The 17,716-nt window shown below is 53.2% G+C and overlaps 1 protein-coding gene across 4 annotated transcripts; it reads left to right on the top strand.

The window, feature by feature from the left end:
• Positions 1-199: 199 nt before the first annotated feature.
• Positions 200-16,810, top strand: Rasgrp2 (RAS guanyl releasing protein 2). Of its 4 annotated transcripts, XM_013116738.3 has the most exons (18): positions 918-1,029; positions 1,619-1,727; positions 2,805-2,946; positions 3,548-3,650; positions 4,069-4,131; positions 4,440-4,571; positions 5,333-5,483; positions 5,675-5,848; positions 5,960-6,076; positions 8,406-8,687; positions 9,562-9,639; positions 9,843-9,965; positions 10,228-10,343; positions 14,642-14,783; positions 14,986-15,022; positions 15,367-15,537; positions 16,397-16,459; positions 16,611-16,810. In XM_013116738.3, the coding sequence occupies exons 3-17, from the start codon at positions 2,874-2,876 to the stop codon at positions 16,453-16,455; spliced, it is 1,821 nt and encodes a 606-aa protein (XP_012972192.1). In that variant the 5' UTR covers positions 918-1,029; positions 1,619-1,727; positions 2,805-2,873; the 3' UTR covers positions 16,456-16,459; positions 16,611-16,810. The 4 variants fall into 4 exon arrangements, with proteins under 4 accessions (XP_012972207.1, XP_012972192.1, XP_012972201.1 ...); XM_013116753.3 differs by lacking the exons at positions 918-1,029; positions 1,619-1,727 and adding an exon at positions 200-581; XM_013116747.3 differs by lacking the exon at positions 1,619-1,727.
• Positions 16,811-17,716: the final 906 nt, after the last annotated feature.

Raw genomic sequence — 17,716 nt, 5'->3', positions numbered from 1 at the left:
CGAGGGCAGTGGCATTCCGTGTTCTGGAGAAACTGAAGCCTATAAACCGCCTGTCCTGAGTCTGACATTACCAGGACTGAAGTGTAGGGGAGGTTCTGCCTCCCTCGCCCACAGCAGGGAGGGGCAATCCTCGGAAGGGGTTTTGGGGCCCAGGGTTTCACAGTGAGTCTAAACGGCCGGAAACTGTTACCTCTCCCCTAGACCAGCATGTGAGGGACCCCAACTGCTTGTGGCTGCCCCTCCCAAGTTCCTCCTCGCCTGGGCCCAAGCATCCAGGCTTTCAGTTCGGAAGGAGGAGAGAACCCACTCAGTTTGCAGATGCCCCTTTCCTTCTGGCCCAGTGGGGTTCCCCTCGCCCCACCTCTGGACATCGAGCCTGGGTCCCCAGAGAGCCGCGTGTTCATTCATTCCTCGCCCCATGAGGCTCCACCCGACCAAAAACAGCCCGCATTTTGTCCTAGCCCCTCCCTCAGGCCATCGCAAGGACCCGCAGCCCCACGCCCGCGACCTCCACCAGGCCTGAGCCTCCGCTGCCCGCAGGAAAACGCCCGGGCCCGGGCAGGGTGAACCTCGTGGGAACGGTTTGTCTCGAAAACAGGAACCCGGGACGGGGGGCTGGGCGGGGCGCCCCTTCCCCACCGCAGTCCGCTTCCTGCCCCTCCCGGCTTCCTCCGTGCGACACCCAGGCGGAGCGCAGAGCCCGGGGGTGTCGCGGTGGGGGGAGGGCTGCAGCACGAGGTCCCCATGCCATCAGTGGCGCAGCCCCCCGCCCGCGGCTACGCGCTTTGGGGTGGCAGGGGAGGGGTTAAGCTGCTGCAGGGCCCAACGCGCGCGGGGCGAGAGGGGGAGTCCCCAGTGGAGGAGGCGCGGCGCGGGGCGCAGGGGCGGGGAGGGGGCGGGGCGGCGGGGCGCTGGGCCGTGGCGCGGAGAGCGGGCTGGAGCCGCAGCCGCAGCGAGGCCGGCGGGCGGGAGTGAACGGAGGTGGCGCGGGCCGGGCAGGGTGCGGGCTCTGTGCTGCGGGTCCCAAGAGTGAGTGTGCGAGCGCGCGCGCGCGGACGGGGCGTGGGGCATAGAGGGCGCGGTCCCTTGGGATCCCCTAGGGGCAGGCTGGAGGGGACTGCGGTTGGGTGGGGAATCTGCCGACCCGGCCCTGGGTAGCACAGAGCTTGCAGAGGAGCAAAGGCACTTAGAGCCATTCGCGGGAGGGGGGAGTCCGTGGCACACCGGTGCTGTCCTGACACATCTCTACCAGCCCCTTCCCTGCAAGTCCCCATTTGACAGATGGAAACATTAAGGTTCAGAGAGGCCAAATGATTCTCAAGGTCACCCAGCTAGGAAGCAACTGAGTCAGGAGGGAATGGCTCTGTGAAGTCCTCGGGAGGACTCCCTAATGTGGGGGAGTTTGTGTAGGGCGAGGTCCTTTCTTTGGGGCAAGGCTCTGGCAAGGGCCAAGAGTGTGAGGAACCCCGAGCCCTGTGGCTGCGGGTCCTGGAGCATGTTTGAAGGGGGAGGGGCGGCAGAATGGGTGTGTGCGCAACCACGGGGTTATGTGCATGTGTGTGGGAGTGTACATGGGTGGAGATGCACACTGTCTTTGCGTGTGTGCACACGTGTACAGATGTCAGAGCTACTGTGGCCGAGGGATCTGAGGCTGGGCTGGCTCAAGTGAACAGAAGGTCTGGGAGGAGAACCGCGTGCGGGCTTGGATTCTGGAATAAAGGACCTGGGTATGTGTGGCTGAGGATTTTCATTGCAGGTGCGCTTGGGGTGTGGGTGCCATTGTGTGTGACAGGACGGGAGGTGAGTGTGACCCTGGTGTGTGTGAGGAGTCTTCTTGCTCTTAATGTAGGTCATTGGCCTTGTGCAGATAACTTGTCTAGAGAATGGGTGTTTGTCCCTGTATGGGTGCTTATAGCCCCCACTGGTGACGAGGGTTACTTAACGGTGTCATGCAGGCCATGGCCTCCCCCCTTGGAGCTAGCGGCCCCTTCTGGGCACTCTACTTAGTGCTCTCACACACAATTTAACTGTGCAGAAAGGCGGGTGGGAGGTCAGGAGCCCAGGCTGGGGAGATATATGACAATTCTGGAGGGGCAGAGCTGGCACCCCTGGGACCTTCATACATGTGGCTTGGGAGCCCGCGGTTCCCAGGCTCTGGCTTCCCACTGACACCCCCAGCCGCAGTGGGCTACCCCCACCCCCGCCCCAGGAATGTTCTTCTCCTCTCCGACCCTCCTCCCCAAGGGCAGGCCCCTGGGGGATGCTACGGCCCCGCCTCCCACTCGCGGGGAGCCCAGGAGGGGGCGATGTGGGCAGGACGCCTGGGTTCTCTCTTCCCTCCTCCCAACCCAGGGAGAAATTCCTCCGAGGTCCCCTCAGGCACTGGGTTCCCAAAATAACCCTGCGGGGGAAGGGAGGCTGTTAAGGGAGGGGAGGCGGGAGGAGCTCAGAACCGAGCTGTGGGGTGCTGCAGGTGCCTGTGGGGAGCAAGCTCTAGGAGCGGAGGGCCCGCCAGGAGGCTTGGGGCACCATCTAATCCCTGGGGTACTGCCTCGTCCGTTATTTTCATAGAGCCCTTCTACCTTCCCGCGACTCCGCGGGTGGGCCGGAAGCCTCTCGGCTAGTCCATTTCCCAACTAGGAGGTTGCACCATCCCGGGGCAGGACCGTTTAACCCGGGAGTGGCAGCTGCAGGCAACTCCGCCCCTACCCAGCAGGGGGCGTGCCTGCTCCGCCCCGTTCCTGTGCACCCGGCCGCTCCCCCGGTGCCTCTGCTGACTCCTACTCTGTTACTCCCGGGATCAGGACAGGGTTCGAGCCCCGTGGGAGGCTTGCGGAGCGTAGCTTGGGTCCAGCCCATCGGCACTGGAGGCCATGGCGAGCACCCTGGACCTGGACAAGGGTTGTACGGTAGAGGAGCTGCTTCGAGGCTGCATCGAAGCCTTTGGTGAGTTGCCCGCAGCACGAGGGGCACACCCAGCCCGAGCCTGAAGCAGACCCCTGGCCAGGACCTACTCAGGCTCCCATCTTGCAGTCCACTTAACGAAAGTCCCTCTTCTTTGCTGAGAGGTGCCCAAATATACCCTATATCCAGACAGCAGGGAATTGGGGGACAGGGGTCCCAACTCTGACCTGGGATGGACATTATCTGTCTCCCTGAGGAATCCGGAGGAACTTTCTATCTCTAGCCTGGGAACTGTTTCCGGCAGATGGGGGTTGGTTTATCTGGTGAAGGGGTACCCCTTCCCCCAACACTCAGGAAATGACCTCTGGATTCTTGACCCCGGGGAACCCAGGCTCCTTCCGCCCCAGCTGGTTCCCCTCCGGACTATGGGCTTTCTCCAACCTCCTCTCCTCCAGTTCCTGGATCCTGTGGTACCCCTTGCCCACCCAGACTTCTTTCTCAACTTTGACCTCCTGGCTTTGGAGTGCTAGGAAAAGCAGTAGGTGGGCAGACCCAGGGACCTGACACGAGACTACAGACTAGGCTTAGCTGTCTGAGCCTCCGGACCAAGGGTCAGCCGCCTTCTCTTTGACTTTTGGAGCAGATGACTCCGGAAAGGTGCGAGATCCGCAGCTAGTGCGCATGTTTCTCATGATGCACCCCTGGTACATACCTTCCTCTCAGCTGGCTGCGAAACTGCTCCACATATATCCTTGACGGCATGACTGAGGCCCGGTTGTCGGGTCCAAGAGCCCATCCTGCTTGGCTTGCTCAGGTCCTTAGAGCCTCGAGTGCAGACCTGGCCTATAACCCACATTCAGACACCGCCCTGTCTCCTAGGCTTCCCCTGTACCTAGCTGAGGATTTGGTCTCCTCTGTGGCCTAGGCCCTGCCCTTGCTTTCTCCTAAGGTCTTGTTCTGTCCAGGGACCTCTTCTTGCCCGTCTCCTAGGCCAGTGGAGTAGGACCCTCTGCCTTTCCATCTGTGGCTGCTCCCTCGGTGCTCACCCCCCTCCCCCAGTCCTCCTGGAACCCAGGCTGTGCTGGAGTCCCACCCCCTGGGTTCTCAGGCCCTGCCCTAGTCCTGGCCTTTGGTTCAGCGCTGCCGTCCTTAACTGTGCTCTACCTATCAGCAGTCCCGGAAGGACAACTCCAATTCTCTACAGGTGAAAACGTGTCACCTGGTCAGGTGAGTCTGGGCCCTTCTTGCTGTTTCCTCAAGCTTCAGGTGGGCTCCAGGAGTGGACAGCATCCAGGGGACAGACCCTGTGGGTTTTGCCAGTGGCCACTGTGGAGGTGTGCTGCTGGCTTAGTTAATTCTGCTGGTGTGCTTGGGTTGGGGATGGAGAGGGGAAGTGCTGGAGGACGGGGGGGGAGGGGTGTTGGAGCAGAACATACTCAAGACACTTTACCTCACTTTTGGGGGTGAATACTTGCCCACTTGGGGATGGAGGGGAGGAGGACTGCCTGAGGTGACTCGACTCTGCCCTCCTCCAGGTACTGGATCTCAGCGTTCCCAGCAGAGTTTGACTTGAACCCAGAGCTGGCTGAGCAGATCAAAGAGCTGAAAGCTCTGTTAGACCAAGAAGGGAACCGAAGGCACAGCAGCCTCATCGACATCGAGAGTGTGTGCGTGGGGGGCTGGGGCACTGAGCAGCCTACACTTACGTGCTTAATAAATGTCTGTTCAATTGAATGAGTGAGGGTCACGTCACTCTCTTGCTTTAAAACCTTCCATGGCTCCTTGTCACCTTCAAAACACTTCCAGCCATTAAGGCCTGTGTGGTGCTAGGCCAGCCTGACATTCCTGTCGTGCATCCCACACACTTCATGCTGCGGCTCTTTGGGTCCACCCGCCATTGTCTGTGTCCTGCATCCTTCCTCTCCATGGTACTCGCTCTTGTTGCCCTGTCTCTTCCATCTCACCAGACTCAGCACAAGCCTGGCGACCCTGCCTGGTAAGGGTATGCTACTCTTCCAGGGCAGGGTTTGCCATTCTTTCCTGTGTTTTCCCAAGATGCTCTGTGCAGACTCCTGCCCAGAGCCCTGGGAACATGTGTCCCACTGTTTGGTGATGGCATGTTTCTGTGTCTGTCTCCCCCAGTAGATTGTGAGCTCCTCGGGGGCAGGAACCGTGTCTTGCTCATCTCTGTACCCCAGCGCCTAGCACAGCGCCTGGCACAGAGTACGTTGTCCATCAGTGTTGAGCGCGTGGTGACGGGAACGTGAAGGAGTGGCTGGGGCTGGGGATGTCAGTGCTTAGGAGGGTGGCTCCTACTGTTTAGGTCCCAAGTCAAGTTTGAGTGGCATGTCTGAGTGTGTGTGTGTGTGTGTGTCACAGGAGGCAGGGGACACCTCTAGCACAGGGCTCACTACCCCTGCTCCCCCAGCCCCACCTACAAGTGGAAGCGGCAGGTGACGCAGCGGAACCCTGTGGAACAGAAAAAGCGCAAGATGTCCCTGTTGTTTGATCACTTGGAACCTATGGAGCTGGCAGAGCATCTCACCTACTTGGAGTATCGGTCCTTCTGCAAGATCCTGGTGTGCCTGAAGGCTTGTGGTTGGGGTGCAGTGCGGGTTGAGAAGGGAGTTCCAGAAAGGGCTAAGACTGGGATAGGCTGCCTCCCGAGAATGGTTGGGGGTTCCATTATTGAGACAGTGGGAGGGGCACCAAGGCTGGTAGCCATGGGAGAGGCCAGCAGGGCACTCAGGCCAAGTCCACTTGCCCACAGTTCCAGGACTATCACAGCTTTGTGACTCACGGCTGCACCGTAGACAACCCTGTCCTGGAGCGATTCATCTCCCTCTTCAACAGCGTCTCACAGTGGGTCCAGCTCATGATCCTCAGCAAGCCCACAGCCACGCAGCGGGCGCTGGTCATCACACACTTCGTGCATGTGGCAGAGGTGCCCACTTTCCCTGCATGCCCAGCCTCCCTGAGCCATCAAGCCCTTCCTCTTCTCTCCAGGAGGGCTGCTGGGTGACACATTGCCTCCCCCTCCACATGTGCCTCCCAGAAGCTGCTGCACCTGCAGAACTTCAACACGCTGATGGCTGTTGTCGGAGGCCTGAGCCACAGCTCCATCTCCCGCCTCAAAGAGACCCACAGCCATGTCAGCCCTGAGACCATCAAGGTACCTGGTTCGGGAGGGGCCTAAGCTTCCCAGTTGCAGCCTTCCCGGTACAGTGCTGAGGCCTAGGCACAACTGTTCTTCTCTGACAGTTGAAGAAACTGAGGCTTGGAGGGGTTCAAAGCACTGGCAGTGGTGCGTCGGTCCCAGCCCTGCTTGGTCCCAAACTTAATTTTAAAAAATTTTGTGTGTATCTGTATAGTGTATGTGTGTGCACAGTGTGTGCAGGAGAACAAAGGTTGACATTTATTTTCTTCTTCTGTCACTCTCCATTTTATCTTTCTAAAATTCTTATTCATTCATTTTATTTATGGGTGTGTGTGTATGACACATGTGTTCATGTGCCCGTGGAGACCGGATGGTTCCTTTGGAGCTGGAGTCACAAGGCAGTTGTGAGCTGCCTGACGGGTACTGGGAACAGAGCTCAGGGCCTCTGGAAGCTCAGCAAATACCTCTGAGCCGCTTCTCCAGGTCCATTCTATCTTGACATAGGGTCTTTTACTGAACCCAGAGCTTACCAACTGGCTAGACTAACTGGCCAATGAACTCCAACGATCTGTCTTTCTCCACCCACCGAGTGCTTTGGTTACAGACATGCATACAGCTATGCCTGGCTTTTATGTGGCTGCCAGGGACCACTTGGGACCTTGTGCTTGCATGGCAGACATTTTACTGGTGGGTCATTTCTCCAGTGGCTACATCATGAGACCCTGTCTCAGAAAAAAGTAACAATAAAGGGGGAAAACCACTATAAAGTTTAAGAAGCACAACACTGGGGTCTGCAGAGATTCTCAATGGTTAAGAGCACTTGCTCTTGCAGAGGACCCAGGCTCAGCGCCTAGCACCCACCGGTTGGCTCAGGGTACCAGGTATTCACATGATGCACATACATACATACATACATACATACATGCAGGCAGAGCATCCCACATCCCACACGCATAGAATAAAATAAGTCCCTTTTTGTGTGTGATTTTCTCTGCGTAGCCCTGGCCGTTCAGAAAGTCACTCTGTAGACCAGGCTGGCCTTGAACTCAGAGATTCGCCTGCCTCTGCCTCTCAAGTGCTGGGGTCAAAGGTGTGTACCACCACCCAGCAATAAATTTTTAAAGAAAGAAAAGCATGTTGACTGGAGAGTGCTCAGGGGTAGTGTGCACTTGAATATCCTAGGCTCTGACCGAGCACCAAGCACCAAGCCCAAACCAACAGAGCCCAGAAAACATGCTCCTTAAAGGGTAATAAGACTCCATGGTGACCCCTGCCCGAGCAACAGGGGTCAGGACCTCTATGACGAGGTCTTTTCTTTTCTTCCTAGCTTTACTTTTTTCCCCGTTTCCAACTTCCTCTGGGTAGGGGCAAATGTGGTTTTAGGCCTCAGACCCTTTCATTCCACCTGGATGGGAGAGGCTTTCCATCCTATTGTTTGTGGCAATTACTCATTTTTATTGTTTCACATTATTGTAAATCTGTCCTAACTTAGTGTTTGTTGTATTGTTGAACCTTTGAGGGATCTCTTTTTTTGTGGATTAGTTTATTTAGTGTATGTGTGCCCATACGTGGGTGTGTGCATGTGCCCACGCCACAGCTCTTGGGTGGAGCTCAGAGGTCTACTGGCAGCAGTCCACATGAGCCCTGGAGATTAAACTGGGGTCCTCAGACTTGGTGGCAAGCCGTTACCCACCCGGCCATCTTGCCAGCCTTCTTTCTCTCGTTTCTTCTCTGTCTCTTCTCCCTCTCTCTTTTTCTTTCTTATCTTTGATCAGGGTCGCACTGTGCAGTCCTGACTGTCGTGAAATTCCCTATGTACACCAGGTTGGCCTTGAACTCACAGAGAGCCACCTGCCTCTGCCTCCCGAGTGCTGGGATTAAAGGCACGCGCCACCACCGCCAGGCCCCCAACTACTTTTTGAGACAACTGTATAATCCTAGCTAGCTTGGAACTCACAATGTAGATGGGGCTGGTTTTGAACTTACAAATTCAAGTCCACAGTGATCCTCCTGCATCTGCCTCCCCACTGCTGGAATTCCAGGCTTATGTGGCCATGCTCAGTTTAAGTTTTTTTCACTATTTACCATCGCCAGACACCCTGTCTGCTAACACCCTTCTCAGTCAATAGGCCTGTGCTTAAATGTTGGAAACTTGTGCTTTTAGCGCTGGTGTAGTTGTTTCGTTGGACTCATAGCCTATGAGCTCTGACCCTGGAGTTTGAGAGAGCAGTAAGGAGGATTTGACCTTTTTGCCCACCCTTGACCTTGCTCCCATCTATTCCCACAGTTCTAGGGCTGAGGTGGGAGGATGGTTGAGCGACACTCTGACCTTTACCCCCCCCAGCTCTGGGAAGGTCTGACAGAATTAGTGACAGCCACTGGCAACTACAGCAACTACCGGCGAAGACTGGCAGCCTGCGTGGGCTTCCGCTTCCCTATCCTGGGTGTGCACCTCAAGGATCTGGTGGCCCTGCAGCTGGCACTGCCTGACTGGCTGGACCCGGGTCGGACCAGGCTCAATGGAGCCAAGATGAGGCAACTTTTTAGCATTCTGGAGGAGTTGGCCATGGTGACCAGCCTGCGACCACCAGTGCAAGCCAACCCTGACCTGCTGAGTCTGCTCACGGTGAGGAGTCTGCTATGACTGTGGGCTTGCTGGGTTCGGAACAAAAAGCTGAGGTTAAGTTTGGACTCTGGGGTTTGCACCGAACTCTGAGGAGGTTCCAAAGTTGCCCTGAGACACAGGCCTGTGGTTTGATCTCAAGGCTGCTGCATGGACCATGGGCTGGGTCTGAGGCTGGGCCTGGGTTTTTGGTCCTGATTTGAGCTCCTGACTGGGTTATATTCAAAGGGTAGGACTAAGCTGTGACATGGGTGATTTCTTTTCTTTTTTCTTTTTCTTTTTTCTTTTTCTTTTTTGAGAAAGTGTTTCTCTGAGTAGTCTTGGCTGTCCTGGAACTCACTCTGTAGATCAGGCTGGCCTCAAACTCACAGAGATCTGCCTGCCTTTGCCTCGGAAGTGTTGGGATTAAAGGTGTGCACCACCCACTTGGCAGACATGGGTGATTTCTAACATGATTCTGGCTCCTGATTGAAATTCTTTTTGGTATTTATTAATTTAGTTTTTGGAGACAGGATCTCACTTGGTAGCCCAGGCTGACATGAACCTACTAGGGAGCCTCAGCTGGCTTTGAACTCATGGTGGTCTCTTTATCTGAGCCTCTAATGTGCTTGGCTCACAGGGGCCATGCCCAGCTTTGGGCATCCAGTTCTGACTCCATGCCTTGTGTTATTTTGGCAGTGAATTGTTTTTAAAGTTTGCTCTATGGACTGGCTGGCATGGAAGTGGTTGGAGTATTTTCTAAGCTGGTCTTTGTCCTGAGTCTAGCTTTCACATCAGGCTCTGGGCAGAATAGTAAGAAGTCCTGTGGCCCTGGGTTTGTAGCTCCTATGTAAGAGGGGAGCAGGGACCTGAGGGCATGAAGACCTATGTGTCCTAGGTGTCCCTGGATCAGTATCAGACGGAGGATGAGCTGTACCAGCTTTCCCTGCAGCGGGAGCCACGCTCCAAGTCATCGGTAAGGGAGCTCCTCACCCCTCACTCTGTGCTTGAATCCCAGGGTGCAGGGACAGAAGGAACATTCTCCATCCTCTACACCACCCACTTGCTTGACAGTGGAATCCTGGGGGTGGGGCTGGCCTTGGGCAGGCTCTCTCTATTTATTAGAGCCTTAGCTTCATTCCCACTCTGGCCCTGGCTCAGACCTGACTGTTCCCACAGCCAACCAGCCCCACCAGCTGCACTCCACCTCCCCGACCTCCTGTGCTGGAAGAGTGGACCTCAGTTGCCAAGCCTAAGCTGGATCAGGCCTTGGTGGCAGAGCACATTGAGAAGATGGTGGAGGTGAGAGTCCTGGAGGCCAAGGGAATCTGGTAGAAGCAGGGGTCCATGAAGCTAGGAGCCTGGCCCTGGGAGCCACTACTAATGCCATATCTGATGGCCATTCCCCAGGAGGCACAGAGCATAGCATGATAGTTGCATTACGGGCTGATGAGGCAGGACTGAAAAGGGACATGGGAGGCATCTTTGATACCACTCATAACAGACTGGGTTCAGACGTTCCTTTTAATTCTCCCCTCTCCTGGCCTTGTGTGTTCCTCTGTAGTCTGTGTTCCGGAACTTTGACGTCGATGGGGATGGTCACATCTCACAGGAGGAGTTCCAGATCATCCGGGGCAACTTCCCTTATCTCAGCGCCTTTGGGGACCTGGACCAGAACCAGTGAGGAGGATAGGGTCTGGGGACGGGGTAGAGGGAAGGCATCAACCCACTTCCTCTTGGGTTCCAGTTTTTGAGGGTACAGAGAGCAAGGCCTTACCTTGCCTGGGAAGCTTCCTGTGCGGCTGTGATGTTTTGGGGTGGGAGGAAGCTGCCAGCCGTGGAGGGATAGCATGACCTTGCTAGTTTGGACAGATGGGGGAGCCCCACCTGAGCCTTGCAAAGAGAACACTATTTTGTTTGTGGAGTTCACAGCTGCCAAGAGTGTGGGGAAGTTGAGTCCCTGGGTAGCCGGCTTTAATGAACAGTAAGAGAGGCAGTAATTAGAGCACCCACTTGCTTATCCACAGTTCATATGCTGGCAATTTGGAAACACATCTGGTTCTCTGTAACAGGTTAAATGCGCCCTCCGTAACAGTGTTTATGCCCCATATTTGCTGAGATGACAAAAACCCAGTCAAAATGTACTGTCCATCCCAGGTTGATTTATTTTTAAATGTGACATGTGTTTCGAAAATATGTAGTTTGGGGGCTGGGAATGGGTCTCAGTTGTTATAGTGTCTGCCTAGCATGCAAGAAAGCCCTGGGTTTTATCTTTAGTACTATATAATGGGGCATAGTGACACTTTCCTGGAATCCCAGCATTTGAGAGGTAGAAGCAGGAGAGTTGGAAACTCTTAAGTCATAGCAAATTTGAAGTTAGCCTGGGCTACATGAGGCTTTGTCTGAAAAAACGCTTATTATTATTATTGTTGCCACATTACAAAAATTTATGGTAAGACCAAATCCAGGTAGTGAAATAAATTCCCAATGAACCAAGTGTTTAAAGTAAGTGAATGTTAAAAAAAAAAAAATAGGGCCTCTAATCCCAGCGCTGGTGGAGGAGGATCAGGGGCAGGAGGATCTCCCTGAGTCTGAGGACAGCCTGTTCTATACAGAGAAACCAAAAGTTAGTCAAGGTTCTTTTGTAGCTAGCTTGAATTCATTATCTAGCTCAGGTTGTCCTCAAACTCAAAGTGATCCTTCCTTATTTTCCCTAGTGCTGGGATCACAGGCGTGTGCCACCATACCTGACTGCTTCCATCCTTTTGGGCACCCATGTAAAATGGATGTGGATTTTGGTCTAAAGTGTGTTTCATAGCCAAACATATGGATTCACATATGGATCCATTCCCACTGGTGGCCAGAGTGCAGCAGACACACCCAGTTCCATGTTTTCTCCCGGGGTGGGCTGGTGGGTGGGTTTGTTTTGTTTTGTTTTTTCTTTCTGGAGGTCGTAGCTTCACGGAGCCTCAGCCCCAAGACTCAACTTTATGTAAGCTCATTCAGCTAATGGGCTCATAAAGAGAAAAGAGGCTATTTACCTGGGATGTAGGTCAGTGGCAGCTCCTGGGCTTAGCGTGTACAAGCCCTGGGTCTCATCGCCAGCTCCCCCTAGAATTCAGAGGAAGACCAGTTCTAGTTCTAGCTCACTGCTTCTTTTGAGTTTGTTATTTCTGCCCCTCACTCTTTTTTTTTTTTTTTAAGTTGTTTAAGGTAAGGTTGCTATGTCCTGGCCAGCTTCGCACTTACTCTACAGCCAGGTATGGTGCTGAACTCCCGATTCCTTTGCCTTGACCTCCCCAGAGCTCCTCTGATTGGAGACTTGCGGTTGAGGACTGCCACCACCTCTGGCTTCTGAAGCTCTCTGTTTCTGGAACTGGGAGATTTCTATCTCTTGCAAAATCATCTATGCATTTTTTAAAAAAAACGGTTGATTAATTTTAATATTTTATTTATTTATTTACTTCTTTTTGGAGACAGGGTCTCACTCTAGGTGGGATCTTGCTGGGAACTTACTATGGAGCTCAAGTTGACCTTACAATCTTAGCCTCCAGAGTGCTGGAATTCCAGGGATGAGCCACCTTGGCTCATATTTTGTTTTTTTCTGTGCTGAGCATTGAACCCAGGGCCTTATGAATACCAGGCGAGCACTTTACCCCTGAGCCCTATCCCATGCCTGTTTCTATGTTTGCTCTGTGCTAAACCACACCCATCTTTTCACGTGGATTCATGTAGGAGTGCATCGTTAGTATTTATTTATTTATTTTGGGGTTCAGGGGATTGAGCCTAGGGCTTACATGTTCTAGGCAAGCACTCTGTCACTGGGATGTGGTATCCACACTACGCCGTCCTTTAGAGTCCGGACTGCACTGTGTGGCTGGCCACCCCTTCTCCTGTGCCTCCTTCAGCCGATGGACATGCAGATGGTCCGCAGCTGCTCTGTAATTATCTGCCCCGCTTCTGGGAAAGTCTTTGTATCCCAATTCCTTATGTACTCGCTTGGCCCAATGTTTCTGGAGGAGAGATTCCTAGAAGTGGGATCACTGCATCCAAAGCATATACATCCTAAGTTAGGAGAGAGAGACTGCCAGCTGGCCTCAGACAAGTTTGTGCCCCATGCCCAGCCTCCTTGCAAGAGTGGAGGCTGGAATAAGCCCTATGCTTTTGCCAGTTGAGTTGGAAAATGGTGTCTTTGTTAATTTGCATCTTCCCAACACGACCGGGGTCTATCTGTTCATATACTTAGTGGCCGCTTGTATTTCTTCTGTTAATTGTTCATATTCCTTGTTTGTCATCCTAGTGGGTTTGTGCGTCTTCTCATTGATTTCTAGAATCTGTACTAATGGATATTAACCCTTTGCTGTTGAGTATGTTTGCAAATATTTTCTTCCTGTCTGTCACTGATGTTGTCTTTTTCCATATAAAATTTTTTTAAAGCTTGGCGTGTTTGATATGTCAACCTTTTCTTTGATGGCTTTTTGGATTTATATGAAGTATAGAAAGGCCCTCTGCTCAAGGTCACAAAACAATTCTCAAATCTTACGTTCATGATTTATGTATTCATCTGTGTCTCATTCTAGGAGAATGGTTTTCATATGTCATATAAAGTCTGTCTATCTCTCTATCTATCATTTTTCAAGACAGAGTTTCTCTTTGTAACAGCTCTTGCTGTCCTAGAACTTGCTCTGTAGACCAGACTGACCTGGAATTTACAGAAATCTGCCTGTCTCTGCCTCCTGAGTGCTGGGATTGAAGGGCCATGCCACCACTGCCTGGCTAAAGCCTGTATTTCTTTTTTTTTTTAAAAACAAATCACCCCATTGAGAAAAGGGCACTCTAGCGTCACATCATAGAACATCAGATTTCAAATAAGGGCTAGCCTGTGGAAATGACAGCCACCAAGAAGTGATCCAGGAGTGGGACGTGGTGGCACGTGTCTGTAATTCCAGCGTCTGAGAGACTGAGGAGTTCAAGGCCAGACTCAGCTATAATAACGAGCTTGAGGTCACCCTCAGCTCCAAGAGACCATGTACCCAAAAAATTAATTAATTAAAAAAATAGCAAGGCAGGACGGCTCACTTTCTTAATCCTAGCTAGCATTTAGGAGACAGGAGACAGAGGTAGGCAGATCTCTGAGTTCCGGCCCAGCCTGGTCTACATAGTAAATTCCAATCCGGCTAAGGCTGTGTAATGATAGCCTGTCTTGAAAAAGGGGGGGGGGAGGGGAATATCCCAAATTAAAATGTAAAACCAGAGAAGTGACCGAAGACCCACCTAGCCACTTGGACATTTGTACACATTTTCTCCTTTGACTCTCAACAGTACTTAGGGGCGCAAGAACTAGGATTATGCCCATGTGGAGATAAGGAAACTCAAGCACAGGGAGATTAGTCAGCCCCAGGTCACGTGGCTGAGAAGTAGAGCTGAGGTTTGTTTTTAATGGGTGGGCGGTTAAGACAAAGTTTCTCTATGTAGCCCTGGCTATCCTGGAACTTACTTATGTAGACTTGGATGACCTTGAACTCTCATCAAAGGCATGAGCCATCATGACCAACTAGAGGCAGTATCTGAACTGTTATCTATGCCTACCACACATTGGCGCCTATAATACATTCCTAGATGAGAAGGGGCGCTTGGAAAGCTGGGCTCTGGTGGAAACCCCCGAATCACAGGCGCGGCTGCCCAGCAACTGCCCTGTTCTCTTCAAAGTACCAGTCCTCAGGCACCCTGCACACTGCAGGAACTGGAGACTCCCAGTCTCTTCGACCGACACCCCAACTTCGAGATCCCCACTGTCTTGAGGAGGAAATCCTAGGGAAGTGACTTTGCCAAGCTCACACTAGTTAGTGGTAGATGCTAAGTGTCCTCTTGTTTCCTGTACGGACTTTTTCCGGACATTTTCCTCGGCCCATGGGATTGGGGAGGTCCGCCCTGGCCCCAGGGGAGGACCCGAGCTGAGGTGTTCCCACGCCCACCAGGGATGGCTGCATCAGCCGGGAGGAGATGGTCTCCTACTTCCTGCGCTCCAGCTCGGTGCTGGGCGGCCGCATGGGCTTCGTACACAACTTCCAGGAGAGTAACTCGCTACGCCCGGTTGCCTGTCGCCACTGCAAAGCTCTGGTGAGCGTCCGCTGCCCCGACTTGGGGCGCTATCCATCCACCTCTCCAGCCCCAGCCTGCCGGCCCACGTCCCGCCCGTCTGTTGGCCCCCCACTGTCCAAGCTCTAGCCAACCCAAAATGCCTTGGGTCTTAGACCCCAGGCCCCGTTCTCCGGACCTGTAAAACCTTAACCCCCCAGCATGGTCCCCTCCTTTATTGCAGATCCTGGGCATCTACAAACAGGGCCTCAAATGCAGAGGTAAGATAAAATAAAACAAATGACTTCGCTGCTGGACCAAGGTTTGGGGGAAGAGTTCCTGTTGGGGTAGGGATTTTTTTGATGGTGGCAATTTCCAGCAAATGAAGTGTGTTGTAACTAGGGTGGCATCCTGACCGACTGGAGGGCCTTATCTTTTAAAAGGTTGTGGGCACAGTCTGATATTAAATTAACACGAAGGGAGCAACTTTGGGAGGAGCCTCGTAGTTTGATGGGGGTGATTTCTCAGGAGCAAAGAACCCTGGGAGAAGCCCAGGCCTGAAGGATGGCATGGAGAGTTTTCTGACCCGCGGCCCTTGTTGGACTCCTCTTCTTCCCTCCCTCAGCTTGTGGAGTGAATTGCCACAAACAGTGCAAAGACCGCCTGTCTGTGGAGTGTCGCCGCAGGGCCCAGAGCGTGAGCCTGGAGGGCTCTGCGCCCTCTCCCTCACCCACACACCATCGGGCTTTCAGCTTCTCCCTGCCTCGCCCAGGCAGGCGCAGCTCCAGGCCCCCAGGTAAGAGGGACCCCAGGCAGTCAGTGTCATTGTGGCTTATAAACTTATCCAGGATGCTGGCCGGTTCAGACTTCCATTCTTTTATTTTGGTGGGACTATAAAGGATTGATTGGGCAGGTAAGAGTGCCAGAAAGTGCTCAAAGAGCTCCCAGCTGTCCGAGGTTGGCATGGAGAGAGGCCCTAATTTAGTTTAATTAATTTATTTTTGAGACAGGGTCTCAAAATACTATATAGCTCTGTCCAGCTCTGCTTCCCAAGTACTGGAATTAAAGGTGTGCACCCTAATTTTAAAGAAGCTTCAAAATCCCAGTTGTACTTCTGTTTTGTTAGGGATTATTTGCATTTCTCTTTTTTGCCTGTCATTATGAAAGTCCCTTCCCCCATAACCTCTGGGTGGTACTCTTTGGGGTGTCTGTTGGTTTTGATCGGTTTGCTGAACGATGATTTGCCAAATGATTATTTTCCCTGAGAATAGTCTGAACAATAAGCTAAACTGAGGTCCAAGGCAATTTGGCCACAATCATTTGGGCTGCCATAAGTTCTTAAAAATAGAAGAGAGAAAACTGTTTGCAGTCGGTTTTCAGATGTGCTGGACTTTAAACTGTGCAATACACACAAAATCGACGTTTAAGTAAACTGCACAGAGATGTGGCTGTGGGCAGAGCTGCGGCAGAAAGAAACGAAGAACAAGCATCGAAAATGGGGTCGTTTGGTCGTTCTGAGAATTGATTTTTGGAGGATGGGTTTGCTTCCAGGATGGGGAAGGGACGGACGGGAGCCTCCTGTGATCGGAGAAGGCTGCTGAGGTCACAGGGACCAGGGGTGGATTTGTGGATAACTCTCCCATCCCATTCCACAGAGATCCGAGAAGAGGAGGTGCAAACAGTGGAGGACGGAGTGTTTGACATCCACTTATAAGATGGTGAGTCCTCCCTCCCTGTGCAAGCTGCCACAGGCTGGGGTAGCTTGTGGGGAGGGCCTAGGAAACACTTATCTAAATGGCCTGGGCAGGTGGGCTCCTACTTTGACAAGGGGGTTGTCTTCCTTACAGCTTACGTCTTTTCTCTTCCCAGATGTGACTATCAAGGATGCCTGCTTTGGAGAAAAGACTTGGAGCAGAGCAGGGAGCCTGGGGTTTGGGGCAGGAAACTGAGGGTGGGGGTTGAGGGTGGCATGCACTGATGTCAGGGCCAGGGCTGGTGTCCCTAAGGTTGTACAGATTCTTGTGAATATTTGTATTTTCCAGATGGAATAAAAAGGCCCAAATAATTAATCTGGACAATTAGCCTAAAATCCTTACACTGTACTTCTAGAATTCCATAGGTTGGACAGGTGGCAATCTCATGTGTGTCTGGATCCTTGGGGTAATGAGGCCTTAGAAGCAGAAAAACTTCAGAACACAAAACTTTTGGGAAGGGTCTAGAATGGGAGGGGAGTCCTGAATCTTGGGGATTCTGAGTCTTGACACTAGTGAGTCTTTGCACCTTAGAATTGCTAGGCCTGGGGCAACTAGAGATTTCAGCCCATAAGCAAAACTCCCGTGCCTTCCAGGTAACATTTTAGGCCCTGGTTGAATACCCCAGTGACAAGGTGCTCATGGCAGGAGGGAGAGGGTCACCCTGGGTGCTGGCTGTGGAGGCAGAGCTGAGAGCCAGGAGGGGTGTGGACAGCCAGAGGCTTGGGCTGGTGTGCCTCAGGGTGGGGGCTGAGCTCCGTGGCCATGCAGCCTCTTGGCTTGGTGCTGCTGCCAGCCGGAAGGACAGCGACTTCCAGAGGAAATACATATTGATCCTGCTCCGGAGGCCTCTCCTAGCCCAGCTTGCTCTTCCCTCCTGCGCTGGCAGCACAGAGAACTTGGGGGTGGGCGGGTATCGCCACTAACTGAGCAAGGCCAAGGCCACTTCTGAGGCTGCTTTGGGACAGGAAGGTGCTCTATGGGGGTCACCCAGAGGATCTAGAGCCTGACCAGGCTGCCCCTAGATCAGGAGGTATCAGATAGCAATGCTGAGACTAGGAGTTAACCTCTCCAGGTTTCCACACTGCAGGATGCCCTCCAGCAGGTGTTGGGTTGTTCTGGGGGTAGAGAAGGAGCACCCCAGTTCCCTACCTGCACATCGCCCTGTTTTGCAGACCTGGCTGTGGTCCCGGATCCCCCACTTCCTGTCCCTCTCTACCTTTT

Source organism: Mesocricetus auratus, unplaced genomic scaffold (genome assembly GCF_017639785.1).
Source record: "Mesocricetus auratus isolate SY011 unplaced genomic scaffold, BCM_Maur_2.0 Super-Scaffold_4256, whole genome shotgun sequence".
Taxonomy (NCBI): Eukaryota; Metazoa; Chordata; class Mammalia; order Rodentia; family Cricetidae; genus Mesocricetus; species Mesocricetus auratus.
Note: the sequence above shows the minus strand (reverse complement) of the source record. Positions and strands in the feature narration are given on the sequence as shown.